The sequence below is a fragment of the Chroicocephalus ridibundus genome, chromosome 2 (genome assembly GCF_963924245.1).
Source record: "Chroicocephalus ridibundus chromosome 2, bChrRid1.1, whole genome shotgun sequence".
Classification (NCBI taxonomy): domain Eukaryota; kingdom Metazoa; phylum Chordata; class Aves; order Charadriiformes; family Laridae; genus Chroicocephalus; species Chroicocephalus ridibundus.
Genome location: NC_086285.1, coordinates 169,865,296 through 169,884,963, shown reverse-complemented (window position 1 = coordinate 169,884,963; position 19,668 = coordinate 169,865,296). Strand labels below are relative to the sequence as shown.

The following is a 19,668-nucleotide window of genomic DNA, read 5'->3' as shown; positions in this document are numbered from 1 at the left end:
AAATAACTTCATTCTGGGACAGCTTCCCCCTCCAGGCAGCAAAGGTCTCAATTCTAGACACTATTAGCCACCCCTCCCACTCCCTCCCGCAAGGGGCAGCAAGAGATCCGATACTGGACACCTCCTAGTCGCTCCCCCCACCCCCCCATCCTCCCAGGCAGCAAAGGATCTGGAATTGGGCACCTCCTCCCCACTCCCTCAAGCATCACACACCACCTCCCCCCTCCCAGCCCCAGGCAGGAGGAGATCCAGTACTAGGCACCACTTCCACCGCACATTGAAAAGCAAAGCAAAAAAAAAAAATAAATGGTTAAATGAAACTTCTTAGTTAAGTGTGTGGTGCTAGTACTTATCGCTGCCTGTTGTTACTGGCTCAGATAGTGGTGCAGCCCCCACAGACTCCGCCCTTATCAGTTTCGGTGCAGAGAAGGTCTCTGTGCTATTTTCTCCTAAGTATGCCTGAAAACCTGTTTGCAAGACAAATCCAGAAATTTCTTACAGCAGGTATCCAAAAGAAGCAGTATATCTTTCAATTATTTTTCACCCAATTGCAATTCTAGCATTGCTGCTACTCATGAACATTATTCTGGGAAGATGCTGCCTACAAAAAACCCAGAGGTTTGGCCAGCATGTCCTAGCAGCACGTCTTGGGACCAAGGCAAAAATGAGGTCTCTGTAGAGGCAGCTCCCTATGACCAGCAAGACTGAATTACAGTGCGTTGGAGATATGCAGAGGGCTTCACTCCTGTTCTGCCTGGAACAGATGGAACAAACGTCAAGCAGTAAGGGCTACGGACTGCTGCAGAGGAGGCAAACGCAGCATTAAGCTTGATGCCTCTCTCTCCCTTCCCAGCACCGCAGTGCTCGGCACCAAAGGAGGGAGCTCTGAGCAACCACCTCTTCCCCACCACCGCTGTTCAAGAGGGTCTTTAATCAAGGCCTTGACGAGAGGCCGGTTTTCAGGATGCCGTAACGAGCGTGAGCACAATGAGCTCTGACGTGTCTGGGGATGCTGCAACTCAAACGGCAAAACAGAGGGGCAGCATTTTATCTGTGACAGTCACAGAAGCACGGACACAAACTGTACCTGACGAAATCCTCCTCTCTCATAGTACCCGTACGTGACTGACATTGACCATAGGAGGAAACAAACTGTAAAGGTTCGACTCCTACTATTCAATACAGCAGGGATACTATAAACAGGAATGGTTCTCACCCCGTACTGCTGCTCCTGAAGTGACATTAAGCTTGCCTCTTGACTGGGTTTAAGTATTTCACACAGTTAAAAATAAGCTGTTTTTCAATTTACTCTGCAATGCTGTGACTAGGAGGACTATGGCACGTGTACACGCAGGACAGCTGATGTGTTGTCTCCCAGGTTCTCCAACACATTCCCAGCTTTGGTGCAGGAAAGCCAGTGATCAGTAGCCCCTCAGTCTGTGTAGTGTGTCCATTGATGGGTTCAGAGCCATCACCATGCTAACCCCCAGCGTCCGAGTGAAGTGCCTCACCCATGGTGCCACCGACTGGGACAAAAATTCAGTGTTTTACTAGGAGTGCTTCTTGACAAGAAACTGCAGCCTTGCACCAGGCAGAGGGATTTTTCACCTTCTGAAGGGTCTATATATACAAAGAGGACATTTCCTTCTTTTCAGTTATCAGTGCAACCAGTGCAAGATAAATGGCATTTGTCCTCTCCCATGGCAGCAACTTTTACAGGAGGAAATGCACATCTTACCCTGCTGCAGAGTCCTAACAAAATAGGTGGGGTGGAGTAAGGACTCTGTTACTTCAACAGCATATTAGAAATTTGGAGCTACAAAAGGCAGAACTGAGGTGGACCGAGATGACTACAGGCATTTGTGGATCACTAACAGGCATCAGTAGCACCGAGTTAGGGAATGATGCAATGCAGACCTGTGAACTAAGCACACAACAGCGTCAGAGACTCATGACGAGAAATCTCATTGTTTTCACCAGGTACACGAAGTAGCTTTTACTGGCCACTGGCCCTCCTTCTCCACCTCTAAAATGGAGTTTAAAGTGTCTGCAACCTTCATAAAGGCAGCAGCTAATAGCTATATCTGAGTAATGCTGCTGTTAAGTGCTTATGAAGGTTATTTTAAGGACAAGCCAAAACATCATCTTGAAGTGCTCCTTTAAACAAAGGACGTGATGCAGAAACATCACCACTAGTTTAGATTTTAATACAGCGCCAGGAAATTGTGTTCATCTTGCTGGAGTGACATGGAAATCTTGTGCTGTGATAATTGGAGCATTAAGTAGACAGGAAGCTTTAATCTCAGGCACTGAGATACCGCAATAGGAAGTTCAGGCTGCACTTCCTTCGTGTAGGAACATCAGGAATCTTGTCAACAGGAAAACGTGTCGGACAGAGATCTGTCTGCATTTTCTACATTCCTGATAGGCTTCGGGATTTAACATTTGCTGAGGACCAGGTATCCTAACTACAGTGAACTGTACCACAGCCAGTGGTTCTGTCCCATCGGCAATAGCCTCTGACTCCCTAGAGAGGGAGGAATGTCTTAGGATAAGGATTCGCAATGCTGACTATGCCCTTGAGGCTAATGAGAAATTAAACATTTCCTGTTACATTATCAGTACACTCTTTTCATCTGTTGCCCAGCTGTGAATAATGAGCCAAAACAATTTTTAAGCAAAATTGATGGAGTTATGCTATCAAGTAAGCATCTACATTAACTGGCAGAAGTTACCGGGCATGAGGGCTCAGAAACCAGCTGTGCCAAATTCACATCAAAATGTATAATTCTGTTCCATTCCAAACTTACACACCTCCATAAAATACATTTTGGCTTCCCTGCTAACACACTACCTACTGTGGCTGTGTTAAAGAAGGGAAAACAGGTGATTTTAGTATTAGTGCATCTTTCATTTTGGAGTACAAGCCTCCGGTTGCATTTTACACCAAGCAGAAATACTATATTCCAGCAAGATGGAAAAATATTGACAAATTTACAAATTAATTTACAAATGAAGCTTTGCATGCAGAGTGGAGCTTATGGGACACTTTCCGCAGTGGCCATTGTCCAACCTGTCTAGAAAAAAGGAAGGGCTGCATAATCCCAGGTAATTAGGCTCTTTGTGGCATCCAATTAGAAATTGCAGCACTGAAGGACTGTACAGGTTCTCTGAATCGTCCTGCAGTTTTGTTACTTCCATCCTGCTTTTACTTTACTTGAAACATGCCATATTCACCTAGTCTGGAAACATGCACAGTAAAGAGCAGTCTTACATCTGGGCTACGTCTTCTGCAACCCTGTAGTGCCCCAGTCCTCCCCAGCACCTCAGCTGCCAGGTCTCCAGTGCTGTGAGTTTATTTCGTAAGAAATCGCCCATGTGTGAGTTACCTTGGCAGTTAGTTTTAGGTCAGGACCTCAGAACTGTAGCATCCCTAGAAATGCAGCTCCCACAATTTCACGGGTGTGTTCAGAACTGTTCGAAATCTAAAGCTTTCTTTGCCAACTGCCTCCAGGACCCCGACTGCCAGTGTCACAGCAGACTGCACCCAGCCTAGGGTCTTCCTCTGGGGAGTTTACACTTTGCCTCTGCTTGTTGTGCTTGTCCATAACAGGTGGGTATGTGGGAAGGTTGTGCTGGGTTGAATTAGGAGCATTGTATTACCACTACATACTTCCCCACTCTAGGCCCTGACTAAGACATAGTGCCCAAGAAGAAGTGAATATGTCTATTGACCGATTGTAAAGGTGAGAGAGGATCTCCAAAGCCCATTGTCACTGCTGCCATCTGAAAGACAGTAAAGACAGAGTTCAGTCTGTTGGAGCTGAGCATACTACGGCTGTTTGTAAAAACTCAAGCAGAGCGGCGGCACAGGGAACCTGCGAGAGAGGCCTCTCCTTCCTTGCCCCTCACTGCCTGGTCCCAAGGACTGTCCAGCGCTGGGACCTGCAGATTCCAGTCCCACCAGGTCAGGGTGGAGTTGTGCTGCTGCCACTGCCTCAGGAAGCAGGGTCTTCTCCCAGGGGGGACTCAAGGCAATAGTAACCTCTGCAACCACTGTCGTTGATTCACCCCCAGCATTTAAAAAGGAGACCCTCAAACTAGATCAGACACTCAGAAACATGCACAGCCCTGAAAGGCCAGAGCTGCCTGATGTGGCAAGCGCATCCACAGTGATTCCTCAGGACAAAAAATCCAACATCCCAAAGCCATTATTTTGGGCTTCCTAACTTTGAATAGGAGGCAGTGAGATGTGTTCAAGAAACCTCTGAAGGAACGGAGATTTAAATACCAGTTAAGGGGTCTCCCAGTACATAGGCATTCCAGCATTAGCAGGAATTGCCAGCAGAACTCTGAAATTGAGAGAGCACCGGGTGAAGGGGAGGGAAATGGGGCAGCGCTGCCAATAACACGGGAGAGACAGGTACCCTCCCCTCAAGCAGAGGAGATGGCAAAAGGATACTCTTCCCAGTAACCCTACACACCACCTTAAATATATTCAAAAGCGAAACCCACAGCAAATTCTTTGGCTTCTGGCATTTCAAGAAGAATTTGCCAGCCAACAGGAAAGAAACTCTTAAAAAGTTACTCTTCGAATTAATTAAATTTGGGGGGCAATTTGTGCATGCGATTAAAGGCAGTTTCTTCAGTGAGCTGAAGACAGTATATTTCGATTTCACTGTGGAAACACAAGCGCATGTACCCGGCCCCAGGCAGGCCTCAGGGCTGTGCTCTGGTTCTAAGTGCAAAAAGAACTCCACCTTGTTGGGGAGAGTAAGACACAGAAGGAGCATCTCAGAGGGTCTCTCACCTGAAGGTTGGTGAGCTGCTGTTGCTGGTGGGCGATGGTTTGCTTCACCAGCACGCTCTTGATACTCTGCTCCATCGCATACTTCTTTGCCTAGAAAGAAATAGAGACTCTGTAGTCATTGGACAATACCACAGAGCAGGGGTTGATGTTTGATTTTACACCACAGCTCCCCAGAACCACACAACTGGCTGCCAGTGGAACTTTTCGGCGCTCCAGCCCTAAGCTCTAAGGCACTGTACATTAGCCAGCGGCCAACAGCTTACTAACATCTCGGTCTGCACCTCTGAGTTGTGAGCCCTGAAATACAGCACGGTGCTTGAGCAGAGGATTGGATGGACTCAATCTGCAGCAGGCGCAATGTTAGGAAAGCAGCATGCACTAGACACTTCGCATTTCCCCTCATCCGCCCTCTGCCCCTTAGATCCCACCATAGCACCTTACCTGCTGGGATGAGGGCAGGACAGATAGCCTCCTTCAAGTCCTCTCCACTCAGAGAACATCTGGACAAAGAGTTTCTACAAAAGGGAAGGGCCTCCAAATCCCCAAGGCCAGTCTCTTGACTGGGCACTCCCCCTCTCGTTTCTTATCACATCTGGCCTATTCTAGTTTGGAGGACCCACTGCTTTCGCTCACTAAAATGCTCCAGCTCTCCTTCTCTGGTTCCTAGCCTGCAGACACAAGACTGACTTGGCTTTTTCTTTCAGTCTTCTAGAAATTTGACAAAGTCTGAGCTTTACACCCAGTGGTGCTGACATGGAGGCTCTTTGTCAAGGGAAACCTAGTACCCACATATGTGCCTATTCCCAGGGGACAGTACAAACACATTCAGCCAACCCCTCGGGCACCTGCTTTCCATGGCTGTACGTGTTTGGGAGGTGCCAGGGAACGGTAGGCTCTAAACCGTGGATTTGAGACGTGTGCTTCGGAAACCTGGAAACGGACAAGGGGATTTACATCTGTCAGCTACGGAGAAGCCAGAGGAAACGAGGCCGTTTCACACTGTGAGCCAAACAACACACACACAAGCAGCTTCAACATTACGGGAACATTCACACGAAGCCTACCTAGAATAATACTTTACTTGCCTCACCAGAGTACAGAAGACACCTAGCCCACAGCTCCCACATTCCCTGGTTTTGTTTTCTTTCCCCTCTTTTCCCAACTCTGCTCTCCTCTCAGCAAGCCAGGCATCACTCACTCCCATCAGGAAAGTGGGCAGAAGTCAGCAGTAACCTCCCCACCGGCTGTATAAAACACGATTGACAACCAGAAATCAGAGCTGGACTGAAAGTTGACCTAGATTAAAACAGGTTGGCTCAAATGGGTTGAAAATACTTGCTACTGGGTCTCTTTACAACAACATGGGAAAGAGCGTAAGGAAAAAACAGAGATACTTGATGATGTGTTCTTGTGTGGACAGAATAAAAGAGCAGCTGGAGCATATCAGAAACCTATTCCTTGTGGAGTACAGACTGCTCCTTGCGGTAGCTTTGTGGCAGCTGGATATTATCTTAGAATTACGACGTGATCTTAAGACGTTATTTACTTATGATATTTTTTTTTTAAATTAAAAACACTCTTCCCACCCCAACAGCAAATTCGACATCATGCTCCCCAAAAAGCATCTATAAACTCTAAACCAAAAGAAGAAATTATTGGGCACACATTGGAAAGTGTGAATCCACACACAGTATGGCCACTACCCCATACATATTATTGGTAGGCGAGCTCCCTTTTATAACATCAGTAACAGATGCTCATTAAAAAAAAACCCCAACAAACAAACAAAAAACCCCAACCAACCAAACAAGAGTGCTAAGAAGCAAATTCACATTGAGTTTACTCACTTTCTGGAGAGCTTCCTGCTGTTCTGGTGTGAGGGGAGGAAGCCCCAGCTTAGATGCCGTGCTTTGTCCATTTTCCATCTTAATGGACTCTGTACCCTGAGAAAATAGAAAATACTTGTGAAAAAAAACTGCTCTTACAGAAGTGACCAATTTCTTCATTCCCAGAAACCCAAAGCACTTAATGTCAGAATGCCACAGTTGGCTAAAAAGTCCTCCCAAACCTATTAGTAATTCATGACAACCTGTTAATATTCTAGCCACTCCCTATGGGAGAGCTATCCCATCAATTGTACAAACCAATGAACATGTTGGATACTTAAAGAGTTCCCTAACCACGAGATTTAAAGAAAATTAAAGACTCCCCAGTCTTCACTCAGATCATCTCCATCCCACCTCTCAACAGTTAAACTCTGTCACGTGTACCCATCTATTTTCTCCTTCCATCTCTTCCTATGCTGGTTTTTCACCTTTGGTTTCTCAAGTTCTCTTTTTAAGATGTTCTCTGAAACTTTTCCAAACCTCTGTTCTGTACCAGGTACCGAGTAACAAAGCAGCACTGTTCTCATACTTAGTATGAGACGCACACTACCTGCCCATGCAGATTCCCAAACCCGACACCAGAATAGGTTTAGAAAGAAGCTTCTGGGCCACTGAACTGACTTTTCATGGTTTCAGATACACGTGTAGCTAACAAATGTCAGCCTTCTTTGTGTCTTAGATATTCTACCGACTTCTCTACCTCAAGCTCAAGTTTTACACTGAAGCCCATTCCTGTGTAACAACTGGTCAATTATTCCTGCCATGTTAAGCAACAGCAGGTTACCCTAAGGTATACCCATCGACCTGGTTTTGGTTAAAATGATTCAGCAGCTTATGTCTTTCTGGTAAGCATCCACTAACGTGTATGCTCAGGGTATTATACTTTGGTATCCCAAAGGTGCCATCACATGATTTTCAGTCAAAATAGGGTTCATCATTAAAAACCTATTAACGAATGTCTCAGTTCTCCAGTGGAAAAAAAGATTAAATTTATATGTAAGCACTCTAACAAGCACAGTATAGAAAAAAACCGAACAGACCCATTCAGATGGCAAACCAAAACCAACTCTCCTGGCATAGGAACAAAACTGTCACTTGGAAAAGATATAATATCAAAGTAATTGGCATTTTAGCAGAAGTAACAGCGAGTATTTCCCACTAATTCGGTTCCCATTTATTCAGAACAACCACTTGCTCATGACACTTGTGGCACTAGCTAACGACTTACATATTTCCTATGAGCACAAATGTCCCTGAAAGACCACTGATCTCCTCCTCCAGAAAAAAAATAAACTTACAGGTACATCAAGGTCTTACGAACAGAATACCAAAATACTGAAGAGCAAAAAGCTATTTTTTGGCTATATCTGAAAGCCATGGCTTTCAGAAGCAGATGATCCTGCATCCTGGCTGCATACGAATCGCATGTTTCATCGCATCCTCTTTATCCTACCACAAGGCAGAAGGGACCACACACTGACAAAGAGACGAGCTGCTGCAACAACTCCCAACAAGACGTAACAGAACTGCCAGAAGCCCTTGGTGACAGCAGAGCGATTCAGGTAGCAGTAGACCCCCAGTTCTAGCAAGAGCCATACGCTGCCCATCTGACTGCTCAAGAGCACCAGCCCGGCGCCTACGCCATGACGACTGCCATAATACTCAGTAGGCACAGACCAACCACCCATCTCTTTCAGAATCACAAGTTCCCCGGCAGTCCAGTTTTTCATTTATGGTATTTTCACATTTTTTTCTATATATTGATATGTACAATGTTCTGTTTGTGATGGGGAGGGAAAAGTGCAAAATAGTTAAGACACTTTAACCATGTGAATTCTTTCCACAGTAAACGACAAATACCACCTAAGTGCAAGTGAAGCTCAAGCACATTCACATGGTATTCTCAATTTAGGGTATTAATTTAGATTTTAAGAATTACTATGGAATTAACAGAAATTGCCAAGTTCAGGAAGTAAACAGCAGCAGAGAGGAGAAAAGCAGCAGCTCCTCGGAAGGCACCTTGGCCCAGGCCCAAGGTAACGATCCTCAAGTCCTCCCACTAAAAAGGAGTGGGACGCAGAACACAAGAGCCTCAAAACTCCAGGCCTCCTAAGCGTCTCTCTGTCTACAGTAACTGCTGGTTCCAGCTGTGAGAAGAGAAGCTCCAACGCCACAGCCCTGCTGTATCGAGATCATTAAGTACCTATGGAGGGCTGCAATCCCCAGCTGTCCCACTTGCCCTTGCTGCCCATAATGCTGGACGGTGACGTTATGGAGTCCCGCACACAGACCTCCCCAGCTGACACCCTCCAAGCTGTGACAGAGGGACTGCACCAACTTCTCCCTCGAGGCACGGCTGCCACGAATCCTTTCCCGCAACTGATCGGGGGGGAACTGACACTAAATGCTGCTTAGTCAGCTTGTTAACCAGATTTCTTATTCTACTTACTGTGTATAAAGTGGGGTCACATTCTGTTTAAGCAGATAAACTTTAATTAGCGCATGCAGGAACAGGTGATTTCACAACCTGTCACAGTGCACACATAATGAGTTTATTTTCCCCACCATACACACATTACTTCATATGTTCTAACATATTAAATGCAACATTTACCATCACGTTGCCCAGTCATTCTTTATCTTGAGATCCTCTGGCAATTCATTTACCTAAAAGACAGTGACTGTTGAACTAGCAACTTCTCATGAGGCAACTCTGTTCATTTTCCCAACACGATGCTGTGCATTTCTCGCGAGGACGTAGAGCAGGACTGGTCTGACTCACACTCTGCACCACAGGGGAACTCCATCCCGAGTCCATGAAGCAGAGGAAGAAGCAAGTGTGACCACAGCATGATGGTGCCATTGCTGGAACCATCCATTTCACAACCTCACCACCTTCACGGCTTAAGGCAGCAGGATCTGGACTTGCCTTTGTTGTTCATGTAAGTTCTGCCTGTATCATCCATCAACAGAACTAATCTCTTCTCTCAACTCAATTGTCAACCACTTAAAATACCAGAATGGACAAATACCATAGTAGACACATAGCAGATTGAATAGACCCGTGTCTGCGAACACTACATATAGTTTCAGTATAACAACTATCATGGGAAAAACTTCAGTTAATAGTAGGAAACAAGACATTCTTTAAGTACTCCCTTCACCAGCTGCAAAGTTCCTCCCACATTAGCCCACTTGTCTCAGCGTGCTGGGGACCGCAGCCTGCGTGCTGCCTCCTACCGGGCTGCGCCGCTTCCCTTGCTCTTTGTCAGACCATTGCAGGCGAGGAGTGGAGCTCACCTACCTGGAGAGCAAAGCAAGCCGCAGGATGAGCCCGCCGATGTTCAGAGATATGGCCTAGATCACTCCTACTCCACTACAATTACAGCAACAATTGAGACCTCTGGTTTTGTGCATTCAGCCTCAAGTTCACCGTAAGGGTTTTGGGAGCATTTTCTAGGATCAATGAACACAAATAGATGCAAAATAAACCCTTCTAACATAAAAATGTATTCTACAAGTAGCTGAATACAATGCTCTACAGCTGCAGTTCCTTCACTGGTCCCTTCAGATGGAAGTTCATAGCTACACTGAATAGCACACAAGGGCCTAAGGGGAATAAAAGCACAACAAAAGATAGACGACACTTGAATAAGAACAGAGGGAGATGGAACCATTTACAGGCTGCAAATTGGGACACTCAAGTGCACACACCTGATCAAAAGATACTATTGCACAGTCCACATGCAGACCGAAAACAAGTACCAAAGCAATATAGTAATGGGCATCTGTTCCGTACAGGAAGGCTACATCATCCCCAAGATTAATTTTGATTACGAACATTAAAAAAAAAAAATCATTCTTATTCTTAATGAACTGGCTAAAAAAAATGTTTTCCACCAGGCCCTCCTGGCTCCCCTTCCCATTTGTTTACATCTTACATATATGCTATCCTACAGGCAATTCCAGAGAATTCCTTACTTTTCTGCAGACAATTTAAGAAGCCCACACCTTTTTCTATTGCTATTTCTATTTCCTCTCAGCTTTTAAAAATTTAATTATCTCAGTTTAGGAGCTATGAGATTTGGGAGAAGAAAAACATAGTGGAACAGCTATCAAATGTAACCATTCACAATAAAAAAAGAGTTACTCCATTGATTATAATTAGTTATGATTCTTTAAAAATAAAGACTATTACAGATCTACGCTTAATAGAATTTAGACATTTGAGCTCATTAAATGGCACAGCTTCTGAAAACTGGCTTATAACACCCAATCTCCAGCATGGAGGATGTAATCAAAACTAAGGATGATGAAGTGATCTACAAGTGACAAGGAGCATCCAAGAAGCCAGATCCAGGCACGACTGGAGCTGATTCCAAGCTCTTTGCCACCACGCACCCCTCTGGAAAGAAACCAAAGCTACTACATGACTTCACTGATCAAAAACGTATCACCAGCTACCCTTTTAACAGAGAGTTTCTTCAAGGTAGACTACCAGCCTCTGTTACTGCAGTCTATATGAAAAGCAGCAGATTGTGTAAAATAATCCCAGTCTCCCACCATTCACAGGGAAATGACCATTGCTTCCCTCTTTCCTGGCACCTCAGAGTAATGCCACTACCAAGAAAAGGCTCAGCACAATTACTTTAGTCTGCTGGGCAGCAATGTAACAGTACCTGGTGAAGCAGTTGGTGCTTTCTGCTAAGGCCGTCCACCTTGAACACTGCCTTATTTAAATGCACTGTAACAGTTAGGACGGAACAAGAAAAATGGGAGAGAAGTTGACAACAGAAGCAGGAGAATAGGAGCTTCTTTTAAAAGAGAAATAAATAGAAACTGTATACCTGGTGCTATGAACATTGCTTCTGAGCGTTGCTTGGCCCTTTAAGGTGGTTTGAACTCCAAGAGTTCAGGCACATTCGTTGGAAATTTATTACATGGCTGAGAATTTCTCTGAAGTATAAACACACACAAGAGAAAGAAAAACACAGAATCTTGTTTATTTTAGGAACCATAACAAGCAAACAACATGAAGATTCAATAAGACAGAGGTGGAAAAAGGACTGGTGAAGTACCTGGCCAGTATACTCAGTTTAATCCCTGCTCTACCACCTGCATCAGTGCTTGCGAACCTGTGTGGCTCTCAATATTTTCATGCTACAACACCCCACACCAGTAGCGAAGCTGGAAGAAGCATCACCTGAGTGCTGGTCAAAGGCAGTGTTTTTACTTGCACAATAGGTTATTTTTCAGAAAAGGCCCTTCTTTGGGTACTGTATACTTGAAGTATATAAAATATGTTGAAGTATTTTGCCACCATTTACTATCTAAATCTTTGTGGATTCAGCTGTAAGCTCTGTAACTCTGCAAGCCTTTATGTGCACAATGACCATTTACTATTCTTGAACTTCTTTAGCAACTACTCCGTTCCGCTCCCCATTGAATACTTATTTTCAAATCGGGAGGAACAGCAGCACCAGTGAGTTATTTCCTCTGTTACTGTAAGCACGTGCAACTAATGTACTGCCAAAATCCGCAGCATGGGGCATGTCCACGTTTTTTCCACCATCCTACCAGATGTGTTCCATAAAGAATGGGCAGGGATTAAAACTTTTCAAAATGTGTCATTTTCCTAGCATCACAGGACCAAACTGTTTACATGACTCTGTATTTGGCCTGCAACATCTCTTCTATTTAAATGAGCAAGGAGATTCTATGATGAATTTCACTATTGCTGTCCAGTAGCATAACACAGTTTTTCCAGAGCACCAAATCCTATGCAAATCCAACATCTGAAAACACAAAGAGTCTTAAATACAGGTACACAAGTGATCTATCTACTCTTGAAACAATTCCTTGTGAGGCCTTTTCACTGCATTTCATAGAACTCCTCTCCACTGGATCAGTACCGAGAAATTAAAAAATCTTCTAGATGTTACTTTTACATGCAGCATGCTCTGCGTTACCACTTATCTGTCATGGAACCCAGAAATCACCTGCATCTCAACTTTCAGCTTTTTAAGGAAGAAAACTACTGTTCCTGACAAGGTACAATACAGTGCTAAAATAAATCAATACGCACACGATCCTCTTTCTCTTGATCACAAACAGTAAAGTAAGACACAAGGGAAGACACACCTTCCCCCAAAAGGGGTCACCACTGTCCCTGTCCATCAGCTCACTGTCCTAGTGACAAATCCTTCAGCTACCCCTTCTCCATTTAATGCAGCTACAGACTACACAGCAAGCGCAGCGAAAGCTTGCGTGTGATTTCAATGTCCATGCTGCGTTCCTCTGAATCACCACTTGCTCTTAGCAGAAGATAGCTCTCTTGGCATTGTCAGGCTCCAAAATGACTTCTGCCAATGTCAAGGGCAACGGAGCTGCTGAGGGGTCTGGAGCACAAGTCTGAAAAAGGAGCAACTGAGGGAGCTGGGGGTGTTCAGCCTGGAGAAAAGGGGGCCGAGGGGAGACCTTCTCACTCTCTGCAGCTCCCTGAAAGGAGGGGGCAGCCAGGGGGGGTCGGGCTCTTCTCCCAAGGAACAGGCCATGGCACAAGAGGAAACGGTCTCAAGTTGCACCACGGCAGGTTTAGGATGGATATTGGGGAAAACTGCTCCACCGAAAGGGTTATCAAGCATTGGAAGAAGCTCCCAGGGAAGTGGTTGAGGCACCATCCCTGGAGGGATTGAAACACTGGGCAGACGCAGTGCTGAGGGACGCGGGTTATGGTGGGTTTTGTCAGCGTTAGGGCTAGATCTGAAAGGTCCCCTCCAACCTACACAATTCTATGATCCTAATTTTAGTTGATAAGACTTGCTGTCACTGAAGTCACCAACAGAGAGCATGCATCCGTCCTGCAGGAAAGGACAAATTATTTAACTGAGACGTGATTTTAAGAATGCAAAAAGGAAGACAAGTAAGCAATCACACATGAGTATATTATGGGATGGCAAAAAGGGTTAATAATATTACTGAATACATAGAAATAACACTGTAGTGTTTTTATCTTTATGGATGAACTGGTGAGACAAATAAGAGACATACTGTATCAATTTTTGGTACATTTATATTTTAAAGAATGTCACTAGTCTGGAAAGAGCGTCAAAAACCACAGAGGTAATGCAAAAAAATTCACAAGACCAAGAAATCAGGTGAATACCAAAACACAAAGCACTGCACTTCATTCTGACGTACTGTCCCTGAGTGTGAGGAGGTCACCAGGCACTAAGGGAGCATTTACAATGGAAATACATCAAGGACCAGTGCCTAAAGCTGTGACATACAACATTTTCACAGTACTGATATCAAAAGCAGTGGCACCAAATGCCTCAAGACTACTTAATTGGTTTAAAAATATAAGTTTCTTTAACAAGACATTAATGATTTAATCTGTTATAACAGGTGATTCAATTTCTAACACTAAAAGGTACCAATCAAGTAACTAAGAAATTTCATCAGAATTACATTAATAATTAACTATACTTTTATAAGAATTTTTTTGTTGTTTCCCGCCACTCTGTCAGCACAAGCAGCATACATAAATACTCCCCTACATGTTACAAACCTATCTTGCTTGTGGCAGTAGGACAGAAACTATGAACTATTTCAAACATGCAAAAGAGTTGGGTTTTTTTAAGAACTACTTCAGATCAAAAGAAAAGAAGAAATACATGCAGTCTTGAAGTAACTAGTACTGGTCCTCATAAGCTTCATGGGGAACTTAATTACTCCAGGCTAAGAAAATTTATCCCATACATACCATAGTTGAATTTTAGATCTCAAATGCAGATATGCAACTACTTCCTGTAACACACAACTTTACAGTCAAAATTAAGAATGGTTAGTTTCACTTTTACAGTTAAAAGTATTTGAGGAGGACCTATTGCTACTAACATCTTTGTTGTAGCTGCTTATTGCCTTCCTGCTGAACAATGCACGTGTGCATTGCTGACGGTCTTCAGAAAGCCTCCAAATTCACATACAGTTCAGAAGCTGCAAATTTAAGGTAAGTACTGGAAATATCTGTGCAGGACTGCCTTGCAGTGACTGGGATTGCTCCCAATACAGCAGGCTTACTACAGAAAAAAAGCCTGCAGATGTTCAATAAACTACTTTTGTTGCTTGCACACTACATGTTCCTCATACCAGAGGCAGCAGCAAGAGCAATCTAACAATGCAAAGGCGAAGAAATTTCAGTAATGTTGCGGGAAGGAAACAAAGCTGAAGCTTAACTCTCCTGCAGTCAAATATTTTCCCAGACACACTTTAGTTTTTCTTAACGCTTCCCTCAGCAATTAAATTCAATGTCTGCTAGGTTTGTCCTAGAAATACAATACCACTTTAACTTGATTCCCACAGTTACTGATGTGAACCCGACAAAATACTTATTTGTTGGGAAGACAGATTTTGCACCAGGAGTAGCATATGGCAGTCCTTTCCTTAACTACGAGGGACACAGGACGGTACTTCCTCTGCTCTGTGAATCAACCCACATACTCCCACTGACAACTGGGCACTCCTGAGGGAGTGACTGTAAATTAAAAACAAAAAAAATACCCCATGAAACGAAACAAAACAAAGAAAAAGACCCCTTGGAATTACAGAATTTGTGTGTGTCCGGGCACACACGCAGACCATGTGACGAGCGGAAAAAAGCTGTTATGGCTCTGACATCAGGAGGAAGAGAGCTGGCCGTAGGGCAACTCTGCCTGTATCGCGAGCTGAGGGCACGGCCTGTGGTAACAGCTTCAAAGGCCAGTGAGGAGAAAAAACACGCAGATGAAAAGAACAGATATGGCCAGTAGAGCTAATCCAGGACAGCAATGCGGTGTTCCACAACAGTAATATTCTGGGTAACAAAACACAGGAGTACAGATCTGTTATTGTAATCGATAGCATTTGGCACCAGGCAAAATTAGAGTTGCAAAATTACTTTAGTATAAAGCCTAATTCTACCTAAAATTCAAAGGAGAAAAAGGGATGCTTTTTCTCAGTAGTGGGAGGCCTAGAAAGAGAATAGGCTAGGTAAAGAAGTGATGATTCCCATCTCATGCTCATCAAACTGCATGGCATTCATTTAAGATGCATTCGATAAATGTTTACTGATGGGCTTAATGCAAGGTACGCTACACTTGAAAAGCATCAACCATTTGGGAACTTTGAGTTATAATTCATAAGAGCCAACTCAGTCTCTTTACAAGATGCACTCCTTTTGACAAACAAAAGCCCTCTGCGTTCTATTCTAATTATTTTTCCCATTTAACAGTACAACAGCAGAGCCCGTACTGCAAATTGACTTCCAGAAAGTTACCTGAAAGCAAAATCTACATCTACCAAATTCCAGAACTGGGTTCCTCTTAGTTGAGGTTACTTTGTCCTTAATTGTCAAGCTTTTCTAGCCAGCCTTCGTGACTTAAATTGGCCCACAACAAAGTAAATGCTGCAGCTGTTCTGATTCGACAGCAGAAGTGCTGGACTTTCTTTAGGCCAACTTCCTGGTTACATCCTAGAGCAGCCCATTTTCTTTCCAGCATGGAAAGTAGATTTAAAACACATAGGGGCACTTATTTGAACCTGAAAAAAAAAAGAAGCCAGGGATCATGCAAAAAGTGCTTGCAGAGACATTTGAATTGGGTCTTCATTTCAAGGACCACGAACACTATGACCACGTGTCAGTTTTTCAAGCACATAGTGGCAAAAAAATGCTGATGAACTAACACATGATATTGGATGGGCAGATTCACGTTATTTCCAGCAAGAGGAGAACTAAACTCACATAAATAACACCCAGTTTATGAAAGATCTTACTTAAAAAAAAAAAAAAAAGATTTTAACTCATTGTGTGAAGCTGGCAAGAATGAAAGCTCTATTTAAGATGTTTAACAGCCCTGAAGTTTAAAATAAACACCTTCCAGTCATACTACAAAAGCTCATACTGAAGAAAAACATTCAATACTCAGTCAAACTGGAAGGCTGTTTCTTACGCTACGTCATTTGAGCACGAAGATACCACCTCGTCTGGGAGAAAGCAAAATGAAAAAAAGCTACTTCCTTCCATCTCAAGGCTTGTATTCTAACATGATCTTTCGTCTAACCAACCCTTTAAATTTTCTTTGTTCCTGATACCTACTGCCTCTTGTCAAAACATTCTGGAAGTGACAGATGTACCAACAGAGACACAACTGACACTGGCTATTCTGAATTCTTCTGTAGCCAAACACTGCTGAATAACATCAGCATATTCAAAATATGCATATTGTTCCTCACCTCCCTTATCTGCCACGGTACTTATGTACTTCCTTCAGTCATAGGACTGCTGCCGACAATTTCTTGTGCACGTCCACAGGCCATCGCTACCTCCTCGCTCCTGCTCATACAGCCACCCACCAGCCCTGCAAATAAATTTTAAGTTCCTGGGGCCTATATGATTCTTGCTCCTACTCCCAAGAATAATCACAGGTTCATTAAGACTTGTGTGGACTCAATGTGCTGCTTCATCTGTAACAGAAGTATAACTCTGAATGCAAACATGATTTTTAACCTGATAGTGTAAGCTAACAGGTTTAAGCTTGAATGCTTGGTGTTGGAAGTCAATCAAACAAAAATAATCAAACTCCTCACATTTACCGTATTCTGCTCAGCTCTTAATGCTCAATTCAAGTGGCAAATGTGTAGAAAAGTAACACAATAGTTTCTTTTACAGTGTTGGTTAAATTTGTTTATAATAGCTGATATACATAGATAAATAGAAACTCTGAAGCAAGGTCTTTATTTTTCTGTTTATGTTGTAAGGCCCTGATAATTTACTGTAAACAGACTTGCAGCTCTGACAGGCTTCTGTCTGACTAGCCACCGCATCAGTTCACCTCCATGCAGCAAAACCGTGCAGTGGCTGGGAGTTATGAAGTTAACTAATTATTTTTGAAATGTATTCATTGTCATTTTAAAATACACATATATCGAACTACACAATGACACCAAACCAACTGGCTGAAGCAGTGTTCTGTGAAACAAAGGATGGTCACTACCTTAGCTTTGAGGAAAAACAAAATCCTAGGTCCTCACACACCCTAAGCAATATAACATTCCTTTGCTTTCGATCATCTTTGGAATTATATTCAACCTCACACGTTCATGACTTTACCACTCACTCCCAGAGTTAACCTGGCAAACCTCCTAACCTAACAAAGTCCTAATAACGCAAAGATGAGATGGGGAAACAAAGTGAGTCATTCGTATTTGTTCCTGATTATGAGCACCAGTATTTGGGAACTCAAAAAAGGAATACTGTGAACTACAACTCCTTCAAGGTTTGAAGGTAGACCCTTAAAGAAAAACAGAGCAGCTTTAGAATTAAATCTAGTCATGAAAGAAAACCAGTATTTTCCATGGAAACAATATGGGGGAGGAAGGAGAAGAAAAGCAGAAAATAGAAAAACATTAAGAAATATCCTGCTGTGTCACACCAATGGTCTATCCAGCCCAGTACTCCATGAGCATCTGATGATGTCTGGAAGGAGCACATGAGCCTGGCCACCCCCTTTGTAGTTCCCCAGCATCCACAATTACACTACAAGCTACCTTCCCCGGAAGCTTGACACCTAACGGGTTTTGTATTTCCATTTTACAAAATTCCACAGTTAGCCAAAAATAAAAACGAGGAGTCCAAGGAAAACTGAACAGCGCCCTTGTGAAGGACTTCAATTTCTTCTATTTAAGGGTAAGTCACAAAGAAAACAAGCCTCTGAAATGAGAGTGTTCCTTCGCTTTCTTACAACATTAGCAGTCTACTCAGGAAAGCTCTAAAGAATGTTCCCGAAAACACAAAGAACTCTTATAAAAATCAATACAGTTGGGGTCCTTTCTTAAAATAAAGGAAGCAACAGGAAATATAAAAATAACCACCGCTCGCTGGGCACCAAACCCGTTTGTCAGGAAAGGTGATCAGCAGCTCACTTTCTAACCTCAGGCTAGAAGGCCCCGGGAGAAAGGTCTCTGCTAAACACCTTTTTAAAAAACCCCTAGCGCCTAGCCAGATCTTTCAAACAGGTGAATTTCTGAAACCAAGGAAGCCCAAACGAAGTATCGCGCGGGTACCGCAGCGCAGTGAAACCCTTTTGCTAAACCCAGAGCGGGCACAGAGCACCGGCCGGGCACCGGGGGAGCGCACAGCGATGGCGGCTCAGCGCGACGGGAAGCCCCATCCGCTGCACCAGCGGGGCCCTCCCCGAGGGCGGCCGGGGGAGGACAGCCGCCTCCCCCCTCACCGGCCGGCCCGGGAAGGGGCCGGCACAGGCGGAAAGGCCGACCGCAGCCGGCGGAGGGCCCGCAGCCGCGCCGCGGCAGCCGCCCCGGCCCCCACCGCGCAGGCCCCGACCGGCGGCCCGGCCCAGCGGGGCCCGCCGCGCACGACGCCCCGCGGCCGAGGCGAGCCGCCCCCCGCCTGCGGGCCGGCCGGCACTGCGCAGAGCGGGGCCGGCCCGAGCCCGCCACCCCAGCTCGCCCGCGGGAGGGCGGCGGCCGCGCCGCTCACCAGGGAGATGGTCGTTGTCGCCGCCATCTTGTCCACCCCGTCGGCTGTCCGCGCGGGATTCTCGCAGGAGTTCCCCCTTCCGCGCGCGCCGCAGAGCTCTCGCGAGAGTCCTGCTGCGGGAGAGGGGAAATGTCTCGCGAGAAGTGGGGAGAGTCATGTGGGCGGGCGGCGCGATGGCGGCCGCTCCATGAGGGTCCCAGCTCGACTGGGCGGGCCCGGCCTGTCCGGGGCCTGGCACGGGGCGGAGTGCGGTTCCGGAACAAGGCCCAGCAGGACCCGCCCTTACCTAGGCAGCGGCCCGGCTCTGAGGGACGGGAACTCTGAGCTCCGCTGGCACCAGGGCCCCGCGGTCTCCGGGCCTCGCTGCAGAGGAGGTGGGGGACTCAGGGAAAAACTAAGGGAAAACTACGAGAAGTTTACAGATTCTGAAAGCC

The 19,668-nt window shown here is 44.9% G+C and overlaps 1 protein-coding gene across 7 annotated transcripts in view; it reads right to left on the bottom strand.

The window, feature by feature from the left end:
* Positions 1-19,387, bottom strand: part of PUF60 (poly(U) binding splicing factor 60) — a 30,947-nt gene extending 11,560 nt beyond the window's left edge. Inside the window, exons 1-7 of one of the 7 annotated variants that reach the window (XM_063327731.1) lie at positions 19,235-19,286; positions 11,544-11,652; positions 6,658-6,753; positions 5,896-6,054; positions 5,656-5,740; positions 4,811-4,900; positions 3,736-3,786 (exon numbers count right to left, since the gene is read on the bottom strand). In XM_063327731.1, coding sequence (XP_063183801.1) covers positions 3,736-3,786; positions 4,811-4,900; positions 5,656-5,740; positions 5,896-6,014 — 345 coding nt within the window. In that variant the 5' untranslated portion in view covers positions 6,015-6,054; positions 6,658-6,753; positions 11,544-11,652; positions 19,235-19,286. Of the gene's footprint in view, positions 1-3,735; positions 3,787-4,810; positions 4,901-5,655; positions 5,741-5,895; positions 6,055-6,657; positions 6,754-11,543; positions 11,653-19,234 lie in introns of all 7 variants that reach the window. The other 6 variants (XM_063327735.1, XM_063327734.1, XM_063327733.1 and 3 more) reach the window with 6 other exon arrangements.
* Positions 19,388-19,668: the final 281 nt, after the last annotated feature.